Source organism: Panthera pardus, unplaced genomic scaffold (assembly GCF_024362965.1).
Source record: "Panthera pardus isolate Hobbes unplaced genomic scaffold, ASM2436296v1 HiC_scaffold_1, whole genome shotgun sequence".
Lineage (NCBI taxonomy): Eukaryota > Metazoa > Chordata > Mammalia > Carnivora > Felidae > Panthera > Panthera pardus.
The window spans coordinates 83,314,521-83,339,784 of NW_026526654.1; the positions used below are offsets into that span (position 1 = coordinate 83,314,521).

The following is a 25,264-nucleotide window of genomic DNA, read 5'->3' on the forward strand; positions in this document are numbered from 1 at the left end:
TTCTTATAAGGACTAAATAGGGGCGCCTGGATGGCTCAGTTTAAGCATCCAGATCGATTTGGGCTCAGGTCATGATCTCATGGTTCTGTAAGATCAAGCCTTGCATCGGGCTCTGTGCTGACAGCTCAAAGCCTGCTTGGGATACTCTCTCTCCCTCTCCCTCTCCACCCCTCCCCTGCTCACTTGTGCTCTCTCTCTCTCTCCTTCTCTCTCTCAAAATAAATAAATCACCATTAAAAAAAAAAAAAAGACTAACTGTATTCAGTGGTTGGTTTCTGTAAAGAGTATAGGCAATTTACTTTTATTTTTAAAGTTTATTTATTTATTTTGAGAGAGACAGAAAACCAGAGTGGGGGAGGGATAGAGAGAGATGAGTGAGAGAGAATCCCAAGCAAGCTCTGCACTCTGGAGTGCAGAGCCCGACACGGGACTAGATCCCACAAACCGTGAGATCATGACCTGAGCAGAAACCAAGAGTCCGAGGCTTAACCGACCGAGCCACCCAGGTGCCCCTATGTTTCCTTCTTTACCGCTCCCTATTTTCTGATACATACATGTATCAGTTTTGCAATTCAAAAAGAGGAGGATTTTTTTAATGCTTCAAATACAATCGAATTACATTTTCCAACGGAACAGCTTCCATTCTCCTAAATGTCTTGAATGACTTAGGAATACTCAAGAGATTTCAAATGAAAAGCAGGTAAGTGAACATGCACAGTACACACAGAAAACCTTCTAGAAAGAACACAGCAAGAACTTCAACAATGGTAACCTCTGAGTGGGAGCACTGTTATTCTCTTCTTTACACTATGCCATACTTCCCAAACTTTTTACAATAAATATGTTTAGCACTATTTTTAAAACACATCAATAAATCTCTTTCTAAGAAACACACAGACCAATATGACTAATAATTTTTCACTGAACGACTGTTAAGGAATACAGGTAAAACCCTAATCAGAAAACTGTAACTCCAGAAGACAGGCTCATAATGGCCCTTCCTGCCTTTGCTAAATTGACATTCACCACCTCTTTGTTTTCGAAACAACCATACGAGACAGAACTCTATTTCGTAAAGAAAATAAGGATCACACATCTAGAAAGGGAGTTGGGATGCAAACTCAGGGCTCTGATTCCATAGTCTCGTGCTCTTAACCCCCAGACGGCATTTTGGCCAGAGTGCAAAAAACAGACACTGATTCAAACAGACACTAACTTTCAAAACAAGGTCACGTGACATATTCTACTGAAATAAAGGCAGTACAAGGGAAGTATACACACAAGGAAATGCAGCTGCAACTTTGCCCATTTATCTTTTAACAATCAGCGTAATTTCCACAAACAAATGATGAATAAATTTTGTTCCCTGGTTATTTCATGAGGAGCATCTAGTAAGAGAAATAATTAATTTCAAATTAGTGAAAAGGTAATGAGTGCCTACTCATTAATGAAATACAGGTTCTTATCAAGACAGGTTATTAATCAAAACAGGTTATTAATTTTGATTAATAAGGTCTTATTCAAGACAGGTCTTAATCAAGACAGGTCATCAAGACAGGTTATTAACTTATTAATACAGGTATTAATGAAATACAGGTTCTTATCAAGACACCAAGAGAAAAATAAAGGACAGAGATCTATATGGAAACATAATACAGTACAAGCAAAACAGCTATTAAAAAAGTACAACTCACCATGGCACTGGTTCTTAAACTTCGACACCCTTCAGAGTCACTGACAGTGATAACAATACACAGTTTGCTGGGCCCCATGCCCAGTGTTTACTTAGTTGGTCTACAGTCGGGCCCAAGAATTTGCAATTCCAAGAAGTTTCCAGGTAATAATGAAAAGATGCTGCTGGGGCAAGGACCACATTCTGAGAAGCACTACGCACGGAAATACCCAGAAGGAAGCCATTCTCAAGGAGCCTAGAAAAGATCTCGCAGACGATTTGGTACGTGTACCACAAACTGAAGGATGGGACTGCTCTCAGTGGTACTCCACAACGAGCGAACGAGCGCTTTGCTTTGCGGTGAGGGAGTAAACAGAACCACCACCGCCACCCAGGCCTCAATGCGTATGCTGTGTTCAGGAACCGTGAAATCTCACGCGGTGGGAGAGCAGGGTGTATTACAGAAGAGGTACAACGTGGAGAAAAAGCTGAGGGGGTTCTGTTGGGACCGGATCAGAGGGGAATATAAATGCTAGACTGAGGACCTGAAATTCACTACGCCAAGCAGCGGAGTCATAGCACCAGTGTGTGACAAAGAGATTGAGGGAGGGTCACAATCAGCTAAAAACTGTACTAACTCCTTTGTCCCTGTGTGCCCTTTCGAGCAAGCCTTGTTGAATTCTCTGCGTCGCGGGGTGGAAAAAATCGTGCTCCAGTGGAAGACCGTGAGTATCCAATGGATGGCTTTTCGATGTCTGATTCTGATGTCACGGAAGGTATTCTGCACCTCTGTAAACTGCACACAGGTAACTGGCAGCACCGCAGAAGAACGCCTGTCTCCTCCGTGGCAAAGCCAGTTTGCGCACGCCTTTCGATACCCCTGAGCTAGCAGTAACAGGTCCTACAACCGGCTCCCTCACGACTTAAATAAAATCTTCAAAATGTTCATTTTTATGTGTGTACATATGGTGTTACCTTGTTTCAGAAAGTCATCTTTGAACACTACATTTCCCAGTCTACCCTGAAATGATCGTATGCAGCCTGATATTAACCTTAAAAAACCGAATGTTTCCACTGATAGGAATATTCATTGTCGTTTTGCTCTTCGTTTCCAGCTCAACTTAACAAATACATAAAATTAAGTATGAATAAAGGGACTAGGGGGTGCCTAAATCACTGTTAGGCCATCGAAAATCAGACTAGGGATACCAACGTGTAAGATTATGGACAGAGCTGCATTCTTCACGTCAGCCCCAAGTTTTAGTCTGGGGTCCAATTCCACCAAGTGATAGTAAAAACAGTGATAAAAAATAAAATGAAATGTTAGTGTCTTTGCTCTATTCAACACTACCTCCCCTCGAAGGACATATAAAATAATAGGTCCAATCTAAGATACCGAAAGTCTGAGATTCACTACGGTTTCTCAACCTTGGCCCTACTGACATACCAGACTGGATCAGTCTCTGTTGTCAGGGACTGGTCTGTGCACTGCAGGGTGTTCGGCAGCCCACCGGTAGCCAGCAGCACCCCACCACCAGCTGTGACAACCAAAACCGTTCCAGACACGACCAAATGACCCGTGATGGGGTAACCACTCCTGGTGCAGAAGCACTGATCTACAGGAAATAAATTATGACTTCAAACTTGAGAAGTACTAATCTGGTGGGAATATGAGGTATGGAATGGAAAACGGAGAGAAAAAAGACAGCAAGACCAAATATTAATGCATGGGTCAACATGAGATGAAGATTGTAGTAAACAAAAGACATGAAAAAGATCAGTTAGAGCAGTGACCCCCCCAAAAAGCATTTACTAAACCTTGTGGAACATGGGGCACAGAAGCGGATTAACCATAACCTGTAGTCTGTGACACTCAGGTCACTGGCTCATGTCTACGTAAAGGCCTGGTTTTATGTAGTTAATTATTCTTAATAGCATAATAAGCATCTGCAAACTCAGTACTCATCAGACCTTTAACTTACATCTAAATTATGGTTCTCTCTACCAACCTCTGCCTTCCTTCTCTCACTTCCTTCCGTTTTTATATGGCTGTATTGCACATAATGTATACATATGCATATACACATACATTTACATAAATGTAAATATATGTATAAATTTTGGTTAACTTTGTAAAAAGGTAGTATGCTTTATATAGTCTCTTGCAACTCACTTTACTTACTAATCTTCTTCTGTGTTGTTGCAGCTCAGTGAACTTCCTCCCTTTAAGCTGCTGTACCACCTTCCATTAGCTGACAGCAGCACAGTTACTCTGGATTGATCAAAGTTTCTGCTATTTGGAGCGACAATGTTATGGATACTTCGTCATACATTTTGCGGCTGAAAACGTATAGGAGTTTACCTGTTTCCAGGAGGAGAAGTGCTGGATCACAGGTTCACCCGACTTATGCTCCCTATAGCCACGCACCGGAGAGCCTGTGGATCCATATCCTAACACTTTACACGACTGCACTTCGAGCTTACCTGCATTTTCCCTAATTGTCAGTGATGTTTCACATCTCTTCCTACATGTACTGCTCATGTGAATTTCCTTTCTTTACGTGCCTATTCCTATCTTTTGGCCATTTTTCTGTTGAGTTTTTTTTGCTCTTACTGAATTGTGTTTCTTATATTCTTTGTCAACTGTGTAAATATCTTCTTCCAGGTTTTTTCTTTACTGTGGGTATCTTTGGATTGCTTTTCAATTCTAACTTAGTAAAATTTAGCAGTATTTTCTTTAAGAGTCAGCAATCTTTGCCTCCTGTAGAAGAAATCTTTCTCTACTGATATGTTAAATCTATTCGCTAATATTTTATACTATAAAAAGATTTGTTTTTTTTTTTTAATTTTTTTTTTCAACGTTTTTTATTTATTTTTGGGACAGAGAGAGACAGAGCATGAACGGGAGAGGGGCAGAGAGAGAGGGAGACACAGAATCGGAAACAGGCTCCAGGCTCCGAGCCATCAGCCCAGAGCCTGACGCGGGGCTCGAACTCACGGACCGCGAGATCGTGACCTGGCTGAAGTCGGACGCTTAACCGACTGCGCCACCCAGGCGCCCCCAAAAGTTTTTAAAGTTTTGTACACAAGTGCCCACCCCCTCGCTTTGCCCTGGGCATTTCTTCCATTTGGCTGTCCCTGAGCTGTAGCCTCTACACACTAAACCAGCAACAGGTCCTAAAGTGAATCACTCTAGCAAATTACTGAACTGGTGCGGCGGGGTGTGGGGGGAGGCTGGTGGTAGTGGTTATGGAAACCCCCAAATTGGTAGTTAGTCATAATGTGGGTAGCCTGGGCACCCCACCTTGGCGGGCATCTGAAATGGGAGTAGTCTTGTCAGACTGTGCCCTTAATAAATAAACCGTTAGGACATGAAGTAAATGCCAGAAGTATTATGAGTAAAAACAGCTCATATGCTTTGACTGCAATTATACTGCATCTATAAATCAGTTTAGGAAAACCGATATCTTACTCATTATGTCTTCCTATTTATAATATAATATTTTGGGGGCACCTGGGTGGCTCAGTCGGTTGAGTGTCTGACTTTGGCTCAGGTGATCTCACGGTCCGTGAGTTCGAGCCCCGCATCGGGCTCTGTGCTGATGGCTCAGAGCCTGGTGCCTGTTTCAGATTCTGTGTCTCCCTCTCTCTGCCCCACCCCCCCCATGCTCTGTCTCTCTCTCTCTCTCTCTCTCTCTCTCTCTGTCAAAAATAAACATTAAAAAATTTTTTTTTCAATATATAATATTTTGCTCTAATTATTTATCTTACTTAATATCTCTTAGTAAGTCTCCCCCATTGAGATCGCACACATCTTTTGTTGCATTTATTCCCTAGCTACTGATAAGCTGAAACCACTGTAAGTTGCATCTTTTCTTTTAATTATATTTAAGTTATTGGCTACTGGCCTACAGAAATTTAACTGACATATATTAATCTCGTATCCAGCTATTTCCTAAGCTCTATTATAATTTCAAGTTATGCCCAACCTCTGGTCATACGACTTATACATGATTGCGGTCATAAAGACTGGAAAGGCAAAAATAAACCTACTTATTTTTCTTTTCTTCTTTTATCCCAGCTAAGACCTCAAAGACAATGTTAAATAATTAAGGAAAATTCCAACCTGAATACTTTAAAGGTTATGACAGATCAGTTCCCTGTCCATCTAAACTGAAAAGATTGGTGTTAGGGCATAAGAGCTAGACATATTACTCCTTTTAATTCTTTAGCAATCAAGAAAATGCACAGTAGACTATGTTGAGTCCTTGATTACAACCACATGCTTTGAGATTATCTCTATGGCAAATATATTCCTACTGCATTATTTATAAAGTTTTGCTAAATTATACCATATTTAATCTTGCTATATACAGAATAAGCTAGGGAAAGAGATTTTAATGTACTCTGAGAAACACTGTGGTACAGTCAAAAACCTAGCTTTAAATCCAGACTGACCAGCTGATTACTAGCCATCAGTGCTAAAGGCAAATTACTTAGCCTTCCTGTCAACCTCAGTTTTCCTCATACGTAAGAGGGAGAGGATAGTATTCGTGTCAATGTCCTAGGATTTTTATGAGGAAGAAAGTAAGACATATAAAGAATTTAATCAGCACATTATCTGGTACACCACAGTTTCAAAAGTAATAATTACCTTCCCCGTCTGTTTAAGTATCCATACTTTATCAAGTTTCAGGAAACAATATTCTAATGCACAGTGCGGTAAATCACCATGAATTTTAAAACCACCTAACTTTTTTGACAAACTAGAATACTGTCACATGGAGAACTGAAATGGACTCGATGATCAGTGGCATCTTGGAACTCTTCAAAAGTAGATTTCAAATAAATACACTCATAAAATTGTAACTAGCTGTTCAAGGCATAAAAACATGTACATCGAGATCCTGACAACCTTTAAAAGGAAGGATGAACCAACTCGCATTTTACCTGGCATATCTGCTTGGTCGATTTGAGCCATTGTTATTAAATGCCTGTTAATCAGCTCCTAAAAAAAGAAAACAAGTATATTTACATATAAACAGAGCTTCTAAAATCTGATTTTCTTATTATAAGTAAATACGTATTAATATTTTTTGATATGCACACTTTTTGATGTCGACAACATGAAACGACATTTCTAATAACGACAAAACGACAAAACGTCTAAATTCCAGGCCTGGAGAGACCTGCCCATAATTAAGGTCGGGGTTAAGTAGCTACGCTTTGACCCAAAGCACGTAACTATAACTCTGTGGCTGAAGACAAGGCCCACCCTAAGCTCGTCAATAATTTATTCATCAACATTATACTGGTACAACTTGTGTGAAATAACATTTTTTTCTGAGACTATAAGTATACAATGAAATTCTACGTATCAAATAATGTCCAGCTGTTTACCTAAAAAAAAAAAAATTATTTTATAAAACCTACTTTATAGAAAATATTAAGCTCTATTACTTTTTAAAAAAATTTTAAAGTTTATTTCTATTTGAGAGACACGGCGGGGGGGGGGGGGTGGCAGAGAGAGCCGAGAGAGGGCGGTGGGGGGAGGGGGAGAATCCCAAGCAGGCTCCATGCTGTCAGCACAGAGCCGGACACGGGGCTGGAACTCACAAAACTGAGATCATGACCTGAGCCAAAACCAAGAGCTGGAAGCTTAACGGACTCAGCCACCCAGGTGCCCCAATATTAAGCTCTTTTAAAATGAGGTTTATTTCTAGGCCAAACTACTTATTCTCAACCTCCAGATATTAACAAAAAGTGGTCTGAAGGTTAGACACCATTTCAATAATTTATTTATATATTTCAGAGACCTTTCAATGCACAGGATACGAAGCGCAAAAAGGTGGCCCATTTAAGTAGCTATTTATTCTGTTTTACGTCCTAACACATACTGATCTATAAATTTTCTTGAAAAACGGGTTTCCTTAAATAAATATGCCAATTAGGACTCATACGCTCTACATTCTAGCTGCTTTGGTGCATACAGCATGTTTGACCACATGATCTCATTTGAAAAGAGCTCTGTTCTTTCTCCGGCTCGGCGCTCCAGCGCAACAGCCATTACGGATTCGCCCCAGGAACTCTGAAAGCCTACCTGTCGGAGTTCGTCGGCCATGAAGAAGGAGGGTGCATTTGCTTTTGGTTGCATGTAGGCAACATGAGGTGCAGTTGGAGGATATATGTGGTAGTTTGGAAATACCTAAAAAGGCAGGGAGGGGGGAAATGTAATAACCAACCTTTCTCACTCGATCAGCTTTTTCATTGTTTCGGTAAAGCCGTAAGCTTTAAATGACAGCGATAGATAAATGGATACATTTTCATCTTTAAATCATAGTGAACTAATAAGCACCTTAGAGGACAGCTGTTGTCGGGACACTTTCAGAATGAACTCACTTTATACAAATAATCTTGTAGTAATCAATGTAAAAGTCTGACGAGAAAGGAAACATTCCTTCGGACACAGTAAAACCTAACTTCCGAGGAGAGGCCAAAGCTGCACTTTGGAAGAGGTTATGTAGTCGGTCAGCATTTTTTTAAAGCAGCGGGAAGAGAGAAGAAAGCCGGTGACAGAGGCGTCTGGATGCGTCAGACTCTGCCCTGGCTCCCCAAAGAACCACCCCCTTGCAAGGGCTTCTCGTGGCCAACCTAGACAGACTGCTGCGTCCACACTGGTAAGCACCTCACCCTGCAACAGTGAGGAGGACGGACCGACGGACTGACTCTGGGTCTGGTCCGCGGCTCAGGCGAACAGAAGAGTGAACAGTCTACTTAAATACCTTCAGGGCAAAACTACGGCAAAGTTACCGAATCTGCTTCAGGCCTCTTTGCTTTCATTTTTCCGAGTGGACTTTTCCCCACCCCCTGGCTTCTTCTCTTCTGCCTCTGCCTCTCCTTCCTCTTCACCGGCCCCTGATACAAAATAAACGTACATTCTAAACTATCTTTTCCTTTTTCATTTTGAAAAAGCTGAAACAAACGCTTTGTTTTTCGTCTTTGTAAAATGAATTCAGCTGATTTCTGCTGCCCTCAGATAATCATTCTGCTCTGGATCTCAACCAGGAAGTGGTTTTGCAACACCTGTATGTATGGTTTCCTTTAACCTATATCCGCAGGGGAAGATTTCCTTTCTCTTGCCTCGGTTTTCTTACACCAGAGAGCACAGTTTGGCTTAATTAGCTCAAGTTCACCATGAGCACATTTCTAACAGTGGTCTGAAGGGTAAAAACATCATAAAAATGTGCCCTATGTAATCTCTACAAAAACAGCTGAGAGAGTTTTGTGACAAAAGAACCTCTTTATAGATTAAACTAAACTACTTTCTACAAATACGCTATAATGAAAATGTAAATAATTATAATAAACCCCCAAAAAAGGTAACACATTGATGGAATTCTTACTTGAAAGAACCAAGGAAAGTCTCTACTCTACCTCAATTATTTGACCTTCTGTTCGGCAAGCTGTTCTGTGATAATTTTTGAAAGATCTCTGACCAAAAACAAAACAAAACAGAACAAGACTATTAGCTATTTATTAGTTCTTGAAACATTTTACATAATTTACAAGTACTTCTATAAATGTTTTCACTAAATTATTATCCCCATTTACAACTGGGGAAATGGTCTCAGAGGTACTAAGATTCAAAAGTCACAAAACAATGGCAGGACCGGGAGGGACTCTTAAAAACACATAAAAGAACTCTGTCATCTTTCCTTTCAAATTGCCTTTTAGTAAGCCATTAATCAAAATAAACCATTAGTTTAACTTGTGAGATCAAAACTTTTCATCGAAACCTATCCTCTGTAATTACATCAAATGCCTACCATTTCGATCAGTTCTCCTACCTGAATGGAACTTGGCTTTCGAACTCACAAGCTCTTCATCCACTACTTATTTCACCATACCGGTTAAAAACCAATTTTTGGACATAGCCAGAATGAAGCCAAGAGATACAATTTATGGAACATGACGACACTTCCCTCTTTGCCCCTTGCCCTCTCTCCCTCTGCCTTCCTTTGGTAGCTCTTTCTTCATCCATGATCAGGGTTTCCCCCGCTGGGCTTCCTCCTTCCTTACCAATAACCCACACTGGAAGCCCCTTATCATCCTGTGTCCTCCACTATCCAGAGATCTAGAGATTAAATCATTGCCTCACCTGAAGCAAGAGTTTATCATCAGTTTGTTTTTAGTAACTACCTTAAGAAACCATGTACTTTCTCCAAGTTCTTACCAGAGGTAAAACTACGTACACCTATAAAGAAACGCAGCAAACGTCAACTCCAGCTAGCACCCGTACAAGGTAACCCCATGAGCAAAACGTGCCATAAAGTACTAAACTAGAGCCAGAAGACAATCTAATTTGTGATTAAACCCGGTTCTGTCTAAACTGGAGTTATTATTAATACAGAAGGCTTACTTTGAAGAGATAAGAAGAGGTCAGGATCATCATCTAAGTTACAAAAGTAAATACGTTTTCACATCACAATAAAAAGATGCAAGGCGGGGGGACCTCCTCACTAATCTCATTATCAAGAAGGAACCGCTGTAAGACTACTCTCACTTCTCCCGTCATGTAGACGTACCATTCCAGTCAAAGGTGCTGGGGTTGTGTCTGTATAGAAGTAAGTCGTCCCACCGACGGTTTCCTTTTGGATCACCTGACCAGAAGATGGAGTCTGAGAAACGGGATTATTAACAGATGTAGAGGCACTAGAAGGCACCATGTAATTTGCTGGATTTGGAGTGTGACTTCTTCTTCTGGGCGCAGGAGAAGTATGTGGAGTGATCTTGGGAGAATGAAGAGGAGAAGATCCGGCAGACAAGGACATTCCTGAAGAAGACGTAAAAATGTTTCTTAGGAGCAAAAACTGGTTTTAGAGAAAAAGGTCTGGAAAATAAAATGCAAACATTCATTTGGAAGAAACATCCTCTTTAGCAAATTCTTTAAGTGCAAAAATAAAAGCCATGATTTTATCTTGGTTTGTTTTAGAGAAAGCTCTGATGCAAGCAACTGTAAAGACGTTTCTTTTTTTCAAGCATAGCCATTTCCAAATAAGCTAGGAAATTGATTGCAAGAATAGTCTCCTCCATATCAAGGTTTACATGAGAAACTTCAATAGTAAGAATCATCGGTAATTTAAGAAATTAATTTTATGGAAAAAGGAGAAATAAGCAACTGGGACTCTCAAAAAGCCTTTTTATAAGCCTTTAATAAAAGCCTTTCTCTCATCAAGGGCTCAATTCCTTTTTGGCAAAGAATCATTTAAAACTATGGCTATTAACACAAATACCACATTATCCTCCAGGAGTATAGTTTTAAAAATCAAACTATTTAATGAGATTTACTAGATTTCTTTTGGCCAAATACAGTTAACAGAATGGTTTGAAAAAGCAAAACAATGAAGTCTAGTCTCAGCTGAAGTACATGGCAGCTTACACACTATTATTTTTTAATCAAGCAGTACACTGTTTTGATGCCTTTTGTCTTTTAACTCTAAATAGGCATACGCTAAAACAAATGAAAATTTCTGCAGATGTGTACTCTGTAATATTAGGTCAAATGATGCCACTGGATTTTAGTGGAAGTTTTATGCAAACACAACTAGAAGAAATCATTGTATGTAGGGCATCCTCTATTAGGATTCTAATGTGAAGAAAGGGAGGAAAGGACAATTGTCGTAACCCTTCAGGAGGTTCCAACTAGCCGAGAAAACAAGTCCAGGTCACAGGTAAAAGACATAAAATGACTTACGAAAACACTCCACTGTAAATTAACATACCGCAAACTGCATGCATAAATGCAGATGGAATGCAAGTTAATTAAAACCAGGTAGAATCAATCAAAGGCTTAATGGAGGTGATCAGTTCTGAGCAGAGACTGAAAAGAATTTCTAGAGCTATAGGTACACTTCTTTAAAAAACCCAGCTTACTCCCCGAACTACTTTGTGGCCATGGGGAGTGACTAAAACACACACCTTTAAAGTAATATGCCACCTCACAGTGCAAGAAAAAAGTTTACCAAAATGCCTCTTGTCAGAGAAATACGATTAACAGGGACATGAAGTTCAATTTTGAGAAATTCGTAAAACGCCAACACTGTTTTTTGGACAGATGTAGGTGGACAAAAATAAGGTGAGAACTGAGATAACACTTCGCTCTACTCGGGATAGCCCTTTCCACTTTCTAAAGAGCCTTAAGGTAATTATTCTGATTTTCTGAGCAACTAAATGAGTTAGGAAGGCGAGGCAGGTCAAGTTACAAGCACCACAGTACAGAAGTCAGACATGAAGAGGTTCTGACTTGACCAGTGTGACATTTGTGCAAAGTCGACAGCAAAGCCAAGACTCAAAGCCAGGTCTCCAAACTCCAAATGTGACAGTCGTACCGCTATAATACAATGTCTACTGCACTGACATGAAAACAGGCCGGGCATTCTCAAGCGTGTCTTAAATGTATCTAAGAGAAACGCTAAAAATCTAAACCCCCGTTTAAAAAAAACCAGTATTTATAAGGAAACCAAGCTACTATATTAAGATATAAGCTTATTTTTTTAAAAAAACTGTTCCAGAGTTCTCTGTGTTTTCTTAACTCTGTATTACACATCGAATTGCAGGTTAATCCATACGGCAAAAAATCGAATTATTTAACTATCTTTGAAAGATAAATACTCCCCACTTACCTAATATGAAATGCATTTAAGAGTTTTCCTAAGCTAGTATTCCAAGTCTTTCCAAGATAAAACTGGCCAAGTCATCAAAGATAAGCGAACGTGTTTACTACCTTTAAGTTAAATAGCAGCAAGAAATACAGCTACCAATTCTTGAGCACTTCTCACGGGGCAGGCACTAGTAAAAGTACTTCATATACATCAGTCTGTTCAACCCTCACAACAACCCTGTGAGGTAGGTGTATCATATTCACCTCACTGCAAAGGAAACTAACATTAAAAAGGTTTTTGAACTTATTCTAAGGACAAATACAGGTTATTAAGCAAAGGAATCAGGACTCAAACTCCGATCTATTCGATTCCAAAGCCTGTGCTCTTAGTCAATATGCTCTACGGTCGCCCGGTTCCTAAGTCCTGTACTAGAGGGTAGAAAGGGGTCCATTACTTATAGTAGGAACATGAGCAACTACGTAAGCCACGTGGGGTGGCGGAGGTGCAGCACGGGGTGAAGGGGAAAATCTTGACACCAAAGTAGGTGTGTAAGTGGGACAGAAGGTACACTATCTCCTTAAGGCTCAATACATGGGGAAAGATTACCAAAAACAATCTGTGGTCAGTTAAGAAGGAAATTCACGCACAGAATTTAGAAGCTATAAGTAGCCAGCTTTCTATGAAATTGTCAATGTTGTAGCTGTTCTAAAACAAAGTTACAACACTGACATTTGCGTTCACGTCTCTGAGCTGAGGCAGGTAAGTTATTTAAACACATTCAAAAGAAAGCATGTACACTATGAAATACCACCACCCATAGGGGTAACAGGATATTTGAATGCATAGGAAGCTAGAAATGAAATGAACCCCAAATTACTGAAACATCAAACCTAGCCACATAAGGCACAGCTTTGTGCCACCAGAATGTTTTACAAACATGTTAAAGAACTGAGTAAAATATGCACATAGCTGCTCGAAGAGAGGTATTCTGTACTTTCCTATGAAGACAATAGCCACAACTCACTTACTACCAACTGCCCATATACAAGACTAAATTACAAACGGCACAAAGGAGTGGAACCATACTACAGAAATGAGTAGTCAAAAGTAAAGATGAATGAAAACGAACAGGTTTGATTTCATCTCTCTCACATGTAAATACTCCTTTAGAAGTTCGCTCTTTCCATATACAGGGGGAAGGCCTACTTGTAGTGATTCCCACACCAGTGCCTTGCTGTTCACCGGTACTCGATCACCAGAACGCTTAAGCAAATATAGAAACCACTGAGGATACCATTAAGAGACAATATGGAAGAATGGAAATTTGTACTTAAAAAAAAAAGATGATTCAGAAACATTTCATTTTTGTATTTATGTTTTGTGTTACTTTTTCTAATTTATTCTTAGAATGACAATTTGGTGACATCATAAACAATACCTATGCACTGTAATTCATTGGGTTAAATGCAAACTGTCATACTTGAGTCGGACCTGTTAAATTAATTGCTTCAGAACATTTAAAAACATCTTTTCTTAAATGTATCCCAATTCAAATAAAAGTGAGGAAACCATACGGAAATGCTCACCAGAGGAGTTAACCAGAGCAATTAACAAAATAGAAGAACTAATATAAAAAACTTCAAGGCTACTTTATGGAGTCAAACTATCAGTGTTTTTGGATGACATGATTCTATACTTGGGAAAACCAACAAAAAGACTCTTGTAAATAATGAGAGGATTCATTACAGTAAATGTAATTACAATATTAACGTATACTAAATGAACAGCATTCCTAAATACAAACAACCAGTTAGGGCAATATCGTTTCTGGGAAATCAGATTCCACTAACACGATACCGTCCCTTCAACCCCTACCGAAATTGTGAATACACAGAACTACAAGATAAAATACAACCCAAATTTAAAATATACCTAAGGTCAAAAGAACAACAACAAAGAACTCCAAGAACAAGAAATTAAAGAAAGATCTGGAATTAAGAGGTTATACTGCGAAAAGTCGGAGGAAAAAACCCTAGGCCAGATATAGTCTCTAACTGAGGCTTTAATGCCCACAGGAGAATATGAAATATGGCCTTCAGCCCATAAAACATGGGGAACGGAACCCAAATCCCAGTGTGAAGCCAAGGAGTCTAGAAAAGCTGCAACACCAGTGAATGTAGGAGGAGAAAACTTTCTACCTACTGGCCAACAGAGGCCAAAAAAAAAAAAAAAAAAAAGTAAGCTTGCTTGTTTGTGGAAGAGAGAGATGAAGGAAAGGAGCAGACCGGGGTGGTGTCCAGAGAAAAGAACCCAATGCCTGTATCATGCACAGGTGTAAGAGGGAAAATTTCCAGCAGACTTCATGTGACAGGAATCCCAGTGAGAAATTCACATGAAACTTGCACCGGCACTGGACGTCTGCATGAAGCAAACACCAACTGTTTTTGATGAGTGCTTCTACAACCCAGAATACACAAGATCTGCCCCCCAGAAAAACAATCCCACTTAGAAGAACTCTCAAAGAGCTGGAATGCACAATATACTTGAGAATTAATTCCCTGAGAAAAAGGAATCTCAGAAAACAGAACCCTGTAAAAGAAATAAAACTAAAATGATTAAGGACATGAAAGAAATGACAAACATGAAAAAAACAGGACATTTGTTCTTAAATAGAACTAGACTCTTGAAGAGTAAAAAATATAATCACTGAAATTAAAGGGGGGAAAAACTCAACAAATGAGTTAAATGGCAAAGTAGACACAATCAAAGAGAGAAAAGATAAACCAGAGAAGGAACTGAGGAAATTACCTAAAATTAAAACTTGGAAAATATGAAAAAGTAGTCAGGAGACACAAAAGGTAGAATGAGAAGGCAAATTTCCTGGAGAAAAAAAGAAAGAATATTGGGGAGAAAAAGCAATATTCAAAGACAAGATTTGTGATTTTCAAGAATTAATTTACCATATAAATCCTAATTTAAGAAATCCTGAGCAAGAGATCTACACAGAGTAAGTAAAAACAAATCTGTCAGTCAACTGAAATTGTAGAGTGACAAAGATAAAGAGACAAATCTAAAAAGCTACCAGAAAAAAGACAAACTATCTAAAAACAAAAAACTCCCAAAAAACAATGACATCAGCAACATTAAACCTGCATCAGCAACAGCAACATTAAACAATGAAATAATATAATCAAAGGAAGGAAAATGAATGGTCATATATTTTAATTTATTTTTGAAAGGGGGGGGCAGAGAGAGAGAGAGGGAGACACAGAATCCGAAGCAGGCTCCAGGCTCCAAGCTGTCAGCACAGAGCCCGATGCGGGGCTCAAACTCACGAATGGCGACATCATGACTTGAGCCAAAGTCAGACGCCCAACCGACTGAGCCACCCAAGCACCCCAAATGAATGGTCATATTAAAGTTTATACACAGTTTGCAAATGAGGGGGACAATGAAGACATTTTTATCTCTCACATCTCCTTGGTGAAAGAACAATTAAATGGTTAACTCGGTATAGAGGTAACTCCTTCTCCCTAAAACAATAGAATATCAAATTATATGGGTAAATCTGAATAAGCACTGACAGCGAAAGAAGAACAATTAATCTGAGATAGATTAAAGTCAAAGTATAATTAAGATTCTAGGAATTATAACATTAAAAAAGGGCAGAAAGAAACAAAGTCATTAAAAATCCTCATAATAATATCTTTACCTCCTTCCTCTTCCACAATTTCATACTTAGTAAAAGCAAGCATGGTAAAATTCTAGGGGTGACAGCTACACAAAACAGAAACATAATATAAAACATGCAACCTCTACCTCACACCATATATAAAAATTACCTCAAAATGGACCAATAACCTAAACACAGGAGCTAAACTATGAAACTCTAAGAAAACAAGCATAAACCTTCAGGATCTTCAGCTAAGCAATGGTTTCTTAAAATAGGACGCCTAAAGCACACATAACCAAAAGAATCAAAAGTAAACTGGATTTCATCAAAATTGAAAATTTTTTACACTCCGCAGTAAACTATCAATTAAAAGATTTACAACTCATATTCAATAATGGGCTCATATGCACAATATATAAGGAACTCTCATGACTCAACAATAAAAACAAATAACTACATTTAAAAATGAGCAAAGGATCTGAATAGACATTTTTCCAAAGAAGACACACAAATGGCAGATAAGGGGGTGCCTAGACGGCTCAGTCGGTTAAATGTCCAATTCTTGATTCCAGCTCAGGTCGTGATCTCACGGTTGGTGAGTCTGAACCCTGCACTGGGCTCTGCACTCAGGCTGTGGAGCCTGCTTGGGATTCTCTCTCTCGCTCTCTCTGCCCGCCTCCCCCATGCACAAGCGCTCGCACTCTCTCTTAAAATAAATGAACTTTAAAAAACGGCAAAGAAGCACATAAAAAGAAGCTCAACATCATTAGTCATTAGAGACATACAAATCACAACCACAAAACCACTCATACCACTAGGATGATTATAATAAAAACAAGACAGTACCAAGTATTAGCAAGCAAATGGAAAAACTGAAACCCTCAAACACTGCTGGTGGGAAGGCAATGTCATGTAGTCACTTTGGGCAGCAGTCTGGTAGCGCTTCAAATGGTTAAGCATAGTTATAATATGACCCAGCAACTCCACTCCTAAGTATGCTACCAAAAAGAATTTACAACATACGTTCCTGCAAACAGTGGTACATGCATGTTCGCAGCAGCATTATGCATAATAGTCAAAAAAGAGATAAAACCCAAATGGCTATCAACTGATAAATGTGTAAATAAAATCCGATCCATCCATACTATGGGATATTATTCACCCATAAAAAGGGGAAAAATCTGATACATGCTATAACATGGATGAACCCTGAAAACATCGTAAGTGAAAGAAGCCAGACACAAAAGGCCATTGATTTAATGATTCTATTTCTATGAAATGCCCAGAACAGCAAATCCATGAAGACCTAAAGTAGATTAGTGCTTTCCAAGGGCTAGGGATGGGGAAAACGGGGAGTAACTACTACCAGTGTGAAGTTCCCTTTGAGGTGAAGGGAGGGAATGTGGAACTAGATAGTGATAATGGCTACACAATTGTGGACACGCTAAGAACCGCTGAACTGTACATCCTGAAAGGGTGAATTTCGTGATACGTGGTTTATACCTCAACACGCAACAAAACGTAAAAATCCAGGGCTACACGAACTAGAAATGTACAGGGCTTATAGAAAGAAGAGATTAAAACTCTACTAACAGAAACAAAAGGTAAACTGAACAAAAGGAAATAAATACCTGTACCTGTTTGTTATAGAGACTTCAATACTACCCTTAACTGATCTAAAAACATAATGCTAGCTCAATAAAAATAAATTTTTAATTAGCCAAACCCATTATATCTATGTGGAAAAATAAACACTGAGAATAGCCAGGAAAATTATTAAAGAATATTCAGTACAGAGGAAGAGTTAAGAAAAAGTAGAAAGAATCAAGTGTGATATAAGAGCACAAGATAGTAAAAAGTGATAAGAGCTACAGTAATGAAAATATTTGATAAAGGTTCATATCAGTAGTGGGTCAATACAATAGAACAGGCACAAAACTGGACCTCAAATACATACGAAGAAATAAGATAAGGCTGGCATTTCAAACTTCAGGGGACTGCTGGTGAGGACAGCAGTCAGATACGACAACTCACTAGCTGTCACAAAATGACAGAATGAATCCAGATATAAGCAAAGATGGCTATTTAGATAAAATAGATAAAAGCAAGTGGTCTTTTCGTTTTTCAGGCAAATATTCTGACTGAATATTTAAAGAGTTTAAAGAGGAAAGTACCTCAAAGAATATTTTTTAAAATATTATGAAAACACAAAATGCAAAAGTCAAAAGAGAATTTTAATCAATTTGACTTCCTCAAAAATAAATTTCCTACATAACGGCAAAAAAAGATATTGCCAACATTTAAAAAAGGGCTAATTTGCTTAATATAGTTCTTAAAATTAAGAAAACAGAAAGCAACCAAAAGAAAAAAGAAAAATTACACTACTAGCCAGTTTGTAGACAAGAAATTTAAATGTCTCAAATATTTAAAAAGATGCTCACATTCACTGACAATTAAAGAGAGGCAAATTAAAACCAGCCTCTTTACCGGCCTCTTCTCAGATTGGCAAAGATTAAAAAGTTTATTAAGACAGTTAGGAAAAAGATGGGTGGCATATAAATACTGTTACACTTTAATATCAGTTGTTAAAATCTCTTTTGGAAAACAATTTGGCAATATCTGTCAACTGCAACTTTGTAATTGACACGATAATGGTAAGTACTTCAAACAAAGTCATAAAATGAAAAATAAAAAGCTGTGAACTCCATAAAAGTGGCTATATTTGTCTTGCTCAGCTTTTTGGCCCACAGGAGTCACTGAATAAATGCCTCATGAGTAAATGTTAAGAAAGGTTACTTTTAAACCCTTTCCAGGAAAAAACAGAAAGTAATTATTTTTTTCTTTCAGAGAAGTTTAAGAAAAAAAAAAAAAAAAAAAGATGTCCTTTCAGATACAAATGCATCTGAGGTGCCAGGCATGAACTCTCCCTAAATATGAAAACATTAGAAACATTCCTTTTAAATATAGAATATGACAAAAATGTAAATTATGACAACTCCTATATAATATCATATTAAAGCCTTAGCCAATGCAACAAAACACAAAAAAGGCTGCAAAGGATGACACAAAAACAGACACTCAGATCAACTGAACAGAACAGAGAACCCAGAAATGGACCCACAAACGTATGGCCAAGGAATCTTTGAGAAAGCAGCAAAGGATATCCAATGGAATAAAGACAGTCTCTTCAGCAAGTGGTGCTGGGGAAACTGGACAGCGACATGCAGAAGAATGAACCTGGACCACTTTCTTACACCATACGCAAAATAAACTCAAAATGGATGAAAGACCTAAACATAAGACAGGAAGCCATCAAAATCCTCAAGGAAAAAGCAGGCAAAAAACCTCTTTGATCTTGGCCGCAGCAATTTCTTACTCAACGCGTCTACAGAGGTAAGGGAAACAAAAGTAAAAATGAACGCTGAGACCTCATCAGAATAAAAAGCTTCTGCACAGCGAAGGAAACTCCACAAAACTAAAAGGCAACTGATAGAATGGGAGAAGATGTTTGCAAACGACATATCAGATGAAGGGTTAGTCTCCAAAATCTATAAAGAACTTATCAAACTCAACACCCAAAAAACAAATAATCCAGTGAAGAAATGGGCAAAAGACATGAATAGACACTTCTCCAAGGAAGACATCCAGATGGCCAAACGACACATGAAAAAATGCTCAACATCACTCATCATCAGGGAAATACAAATCAAAACCACAATGAGACACCACCTCCCACCTGTCAGAATGGCTCACATTAACTCAGGCAACAACAGATGTTGGCAAGGATGTGGAGAAAGAGGCTCTCTCTTGCACTGCTGGTGGGAATGCAAACTGGTGCAGCCACTCTGGAAAACAGTATGGAGGCGCCTCAAAAAATTAAAAATAGAACTACCTTATGACCCAGCAATTGCACTACTAGGTATTTTTCCAAGGGATATAGGTGTGCTGTTTCCAAGGGACACATGCACCCCAATGTTTATAGCAGCACTATCAGCAATAGCCAAAGTATGGAAAGCCCAAGTGTCCACTGATGGATGAATGGATAAAGAAGATGTGGTATACATATACAATGGAGTATTACTCGGCAATCAAAAAGAATGAAATCTTGCCATCTGCAACTATGTGGATGGAACTAGAGAGTATTATGCTAAGCGAAAGTAGTCAGTCAGAGAAAGACAAATATCATATGACTTCACTCATATGAGGACTTTAAGACACAGAACAGATGAACACAAGGGAAGGGAAGCAAAAATAATATAGAAACAGGAAGGGGAACAAAACATAAAGAGACTCTTAAATATGGAGAATTAACAGAGGTTTACTGGAGGGGTTGTGGGGTGGGAGGGGAGGCTAGGGGCATTAAGGAATCTACTCCTGAAATCATGGTTGCACTATATGCTAACTTGAATGTAAATAAAAAAAAATTTTTTTAATTTTAAAAAAAGACTGCAAAGCAAGAGATAAAACTATCATTATTTGCAAGTAATTGTCCACATATAAGAATCTATAAAATATTAGAAATACCAAACCAACATACAAACATCAATCGCATTACCTACACACTAAAAATGATCAATTAGAAAAACTGTATTTTTTAAAGACACCAATCATAATACTACAAAGTGTCTCAGAATATCCAACAAAATATATGCAAGACCTAAACGCAGAAGATAGTAAAACTTTGTGGAAAGATGTTAAAGGAGACCTGGAGAAAGGAAAGAAATGGAGAGATAGTCCATGTTCATAGATAGGGAGACATAATGATGATGATTCTCCTCATCTATTTTTTTTTTTAACATTTATTTATTTTTGAGAGACAGAGACAGAGCGTGAGTAAGAGAGGGGCAGAGAGAGAAGGGGACACAGAATCTTAAGCAGGCTCCAGGCTCTGAATTGTCAGCACAGAGTCCGACGTGGGGCTCAAACTCACGAACCATGAGATCATGACCTGAGCCGAAGTCGGACCCTTAACCGACTGAGCCACCCAGGAGCCCCTCTCTTCAATTCACCTAAAGATTCAACTCCATGTTGCTTTCATGTATCCCCAAGTCTCCAAAGCTGCCTCCTCCTCTGGGACATTAATCAACAATCCTCCTTGCCAACACCAAATTCTCTAACCCCCATCCTCATAGTAAATTACAATTTGGCCTTATGAAAAATCTTCGTATCCTATAAAAAAAATTTTCTTGATACCCATATTTTATAATTATTCCCATCATTTTGTACTTTATATTTTGTTCCAAGTACTACACAATTTAAACTGTGTCTTTGTAGGGAAGAACTGTGCCTTAATCCTCTCTTCTCTATATTGCTAACTACACTTTGTAATGGCACAGTTCTTAGAACACAAGAAATTCGTTGAAAATAAATAGAGAGGTTGAAGTCTCCTCTTTCTGGTACCAACAACCAAGATGCTAAATAGAGCAACAGCCACAATCAGAAAATGGAGAATGCCATCACCAAAATTACCTGCATAATACAAGAAGCTGGGAGGAGAAAAATAAATGTTTATGCTACCGAGTGGCATAGATGTTGACCATCACTATTTGAAAGCAAATACAAACCAAGCCACAAACCGTTATGAAAGAAAGGAATTTGAAAGAATTTGGGGTGAAGGACACTCTTCTCACAGAACAGTCTGATTATTCTAGCGTTAGTCTTTCCAGGTCAATGTAGGGAAACTAATCAGTAGAATCTACTAATTCAGTAGATTCCTACTGAATAGGGAACTGGGTAAACCTAGCTTACTAATAATTTTAACAAAGTTCCAATAACCAAACTAAATCCCCAGCAATAAATTACCCTGTATGACTACGCTGTAGAGAATGGTTTAGATTAGAAATTATCAAAATATATCTCCTATTGAACAGATGAACTTGAAGGCAAATAGAAGAAGCATTATCTTCTTAACAACAGACTCATTATTTGGGGCCTCATCCAGAAGAAAATCACACTAAGGAATTCATTTAATAACATCCAGTAATAGAAAATACAAAGTCACTATTAAAAATACATTCGTTAATTTATTCATTTCTTAACCAAATTCCCCAATCACACCACCCCCCCCCAAGATAAAATGATGCAGATATAGCCCAAAACACAGACAATAAGTTTTTACTCCTAAACTCTTAACAGAGTCTTAAACATACTAACAATACATTCTTTTTCTTTGACTTTGTTGACGATTTAAAGGATGGGTATAAAAGGTCAACTCCAAAATAAGTTCAGAACATTTCTCCCCTCTTGCTCTTCCAGTGTTTCAGACACAAACTTTATTTCTTAGTTCATTTCTATCACTAGCTGTTCTTTGTAGAAAAAGAAAGTGAGTTTAAGTATTTAATTATAATCATTTAGCAATTAAAGTTTGGAGATCATGGAGTTTTTTTGCAATTTGATGATCTGCAATTTGCAACCTGTCAAACAAATTATTTGCAATTGCAACTTGTCAAACAAATCCCCAATATACTCTAAGTAACTATACTGTATGCAAGACAGATTGCTACTGAATAGAGCTTTCTGAAATAAAATGTTAATAGTTACAGAATACCATAAGAAATGCACTCAACGCTCCATAAGGGAATAATTCCTATATAAATAAAACTGCTTTAAAATAGAGTTTCTCCATAAATTTGGAAACAAAGATCCTTGACTGGCGGTCCCCAGGACCACCCCCCATGTTCAGAAATTCACTGGAACTCAATCAAAAGGATTCGGCATATAGTTGCACTCAGGGTGAAGATTTATCACAGCAATATAAGAGGCATGCACATCCAGAGCTCAAGGAGACACACAGGTGGAGTCTAGAGGAATTCATGGGTAGGTTTCCTTAGGCTCTCTTACTCTCAGGAGGGTTCACACAGCTCACTACTCCTCCAGTAACACATGTACAATCTATGTGTTCAGAGAAGTCCATCAGAGACTTCGTGCCCGTGGTTTTTATAGGGAAGTGATTAGAGGCAGCCTCTGCCTAACACATACTAGAATTCCAAACTCCCAGAAGGAAAGCAAGTGTGCAGCATAAACCGAACTGTTCACACAAAGAGTCTAGGCACAGTAAACCACCCCAATCAGTTGGGGAACAATGGGAACACTCCTCAACCGCCAAGTTCCCAGACATCAGCCAAGTGCCAACCGTGCAAGCAGACTTTTTTAAAGATAGCAGTCTTTAGCCTGCTATGGTAACTCACTTCTGCGCAGACACCCTGAACTGCCTCCAGCATAGTCACCACTTTTTCATAATTCTGCTCTATAGTGAAGTGGTAGTATCCATCCACTAGTATGTATGTACTAGTATGTACAGAAAAATACAAGAGCAAATATTTTCTTATCTAAACCTTTGCCGCAGGGAAGGAACAGGAGAAAAAAAGGTAAACCCTAGGACAAGGGCAGTGAATTTCACTACATTTTATCCATACATGTTTAGAAAAGATGACATATTAGTGATGCACACTCCATGGCTAGGAAATGCAGCAAAAAAAAAAAAATTAAATGCAGCTCAAGGGGCTAAACCTATATGCTTCCCCAGCTCCTATCTCCAAGTATTTGAACTATCTAAATATATACACTAAATGTTACGGCTTAATATAAGATTTAAGCTATTAACATTAAATAAAAAAGACTTTGTAAGATCATTAGTTAAGCCATATTTTAGCTTCTAATACGCTAAAATTATAGAAACCATTCAAAACGTTTACTTATTTAAACATTAGAAGAATATGAAACAACACTCTATTCTTAGTAAATAACTAACAAAAAGAGTTGGACTCAGTAATCCTACAGAGGAGCATCTAGGCTATGATTTGGTGTGTGCATCCTAAAAACAGCTGCTTTCAATTTCAATAGCTTAAAAACGATTCACATATCCACAGACTTTATCCTAAAAATTCTAGTTCTACAAAGTATCCTAAGAAATCATCCTAAATCCTGAAAAGTATTTATAGTTAAGATACATGTATACATATAACAGAGTGCATATATGCTGCTTTTTAAAAGATAACATTATGATTCAACTCTTTAATAGAGGAAATAACTTTTTAAAAACTGAAAGGCAATTTTAAGACTAGAGAAAACACTATCAATCAACTGAAGTCTATTAAGGTGTTAGGAATGGTTTCAGGGGAAAACAGCTCACTGTTAGTGATGCTTTGTAATATGAACTAAAATTTTTCTCATGACATAGTTTTTGATCCAGTTAGGAAACAGAAAAGCTATCCGAATAATTAGTAACTTTACCTAAAATAAATCAATTTCTTTTAAGTTTAAACTTTGAATGACCTTGAGCATAAGCTTGTTTGCACAAATATCAAAGCCATCATCCATCATCTATTTTGCCTTATAGTAAAAATATATACATTTAAAAATCCTAAATTTAGAAAAATCCCTGGTCGATTTCTGCTTCGTGATAATCACCCCACTGAGTCACCCTTAAACTCATAAATATCTTCTTAAGATAATTAAGAATCTACTTAATTATCTACTTAATTTTAAAGATAAATAAGAATCTACTTCATGAACGCAGCAATAGTTTGAAGAGAATGTTTTATCACTTCCAATTTTTAAGCCAGTAGACTAAGCTTTCACCCTCTTTTTACAAATCAGAAGACTAAGGCCCAGAGTAGCTCGGTGACCTGTTTAGTCACATAAATTCAGTATTCATAGAAATGGAACTAGAATATAGGCCCCTCACGTGCTAACAGAGCTCAGTGTAGCACTCAAGCTGCTGAATTTAACCTAAATTTAAATCCCTAACGGCTATATAAAAGTAATAAACCTAGGAGGAAAAATTATAGCATAAAAAAAAAATGTGATTAAAGGCAGAATTGTCAATTTTCCACTCTGTCAAATATAAAATCCTAAAGGATGGGATCCGAGTACGACCAATTAAAAACATGTATCTGTTAAAGTTTCTGGAATTCTAGAATAGGCCTCAAAGTTATACCATCAGTCCTAAAGCTTTAGTCACTGTGAAAAGAAACAAGTGACTATGAAGCCATGTATAACTGCTACAGACAAGAGTGACTCAGAAGATCCTTGAATTTAAAGACGAAATTAGAATTCAGGGTTTCTGAAGAATCCTAGTAATGTGGATGTATGGGTTCTTTTATTAAAGATGTTTTAAAATTTGTGCATCTAGTGACATTAATTTTGCTCCCCCCAAAACCTATTGTTAAAGTGACAGGATACATGTCACAATAGACGGCATCTTAGAATCCAGGAAAATGTGGCAAATCCAGATTACAGTTTTGGTCACTTTGCTGC

At 38.1% G+C, this 25,264-nt stretch overlaps 1 protein-coding gene across 6 annotated transcripts in view; it reads right to left on the bottom strand.

Annotated features, from left to right (window-relative positions):
* PAN3 (poly(A) specific ribonuclease subunit PAN3) overlaps window positions 1-25,264 on the bottom strand; it is a 131,147-nt gene that overhangs the window by 27,512 nt on the left and 78,371 nt on the right. For 4 of the 6 annotated variants that reach the window (XM_053900674.1, XM_053900670.1, XM_053900669.1 and 1 more), the window contains 4 exons: window positions 10,258-10,505; window positions 9,107-9,163; window positions 7,773-7,877; window positions 6,623-6,680 (listed from right to left, as the gene is read on the bottom strand). In XM_053900674.1, coding sequence (XP_053756649.1) covers window positions 6,623-6,680; window positions 7,773-7,877; window positions 9,107-9,163; window positions 10,258-10,505 — 468 coding nt within the window. The remainder of the gene's footprint in view (window positions 1-6,622; window positions 6,681-7,772; window positions 7,878-9,106; window positions 9,164-10,257; window positions 10,506-25,264) is intronic. The other 2 variants (XM_053900675.1, XM_053900671.1) reach the window with 1 other exon arrangement.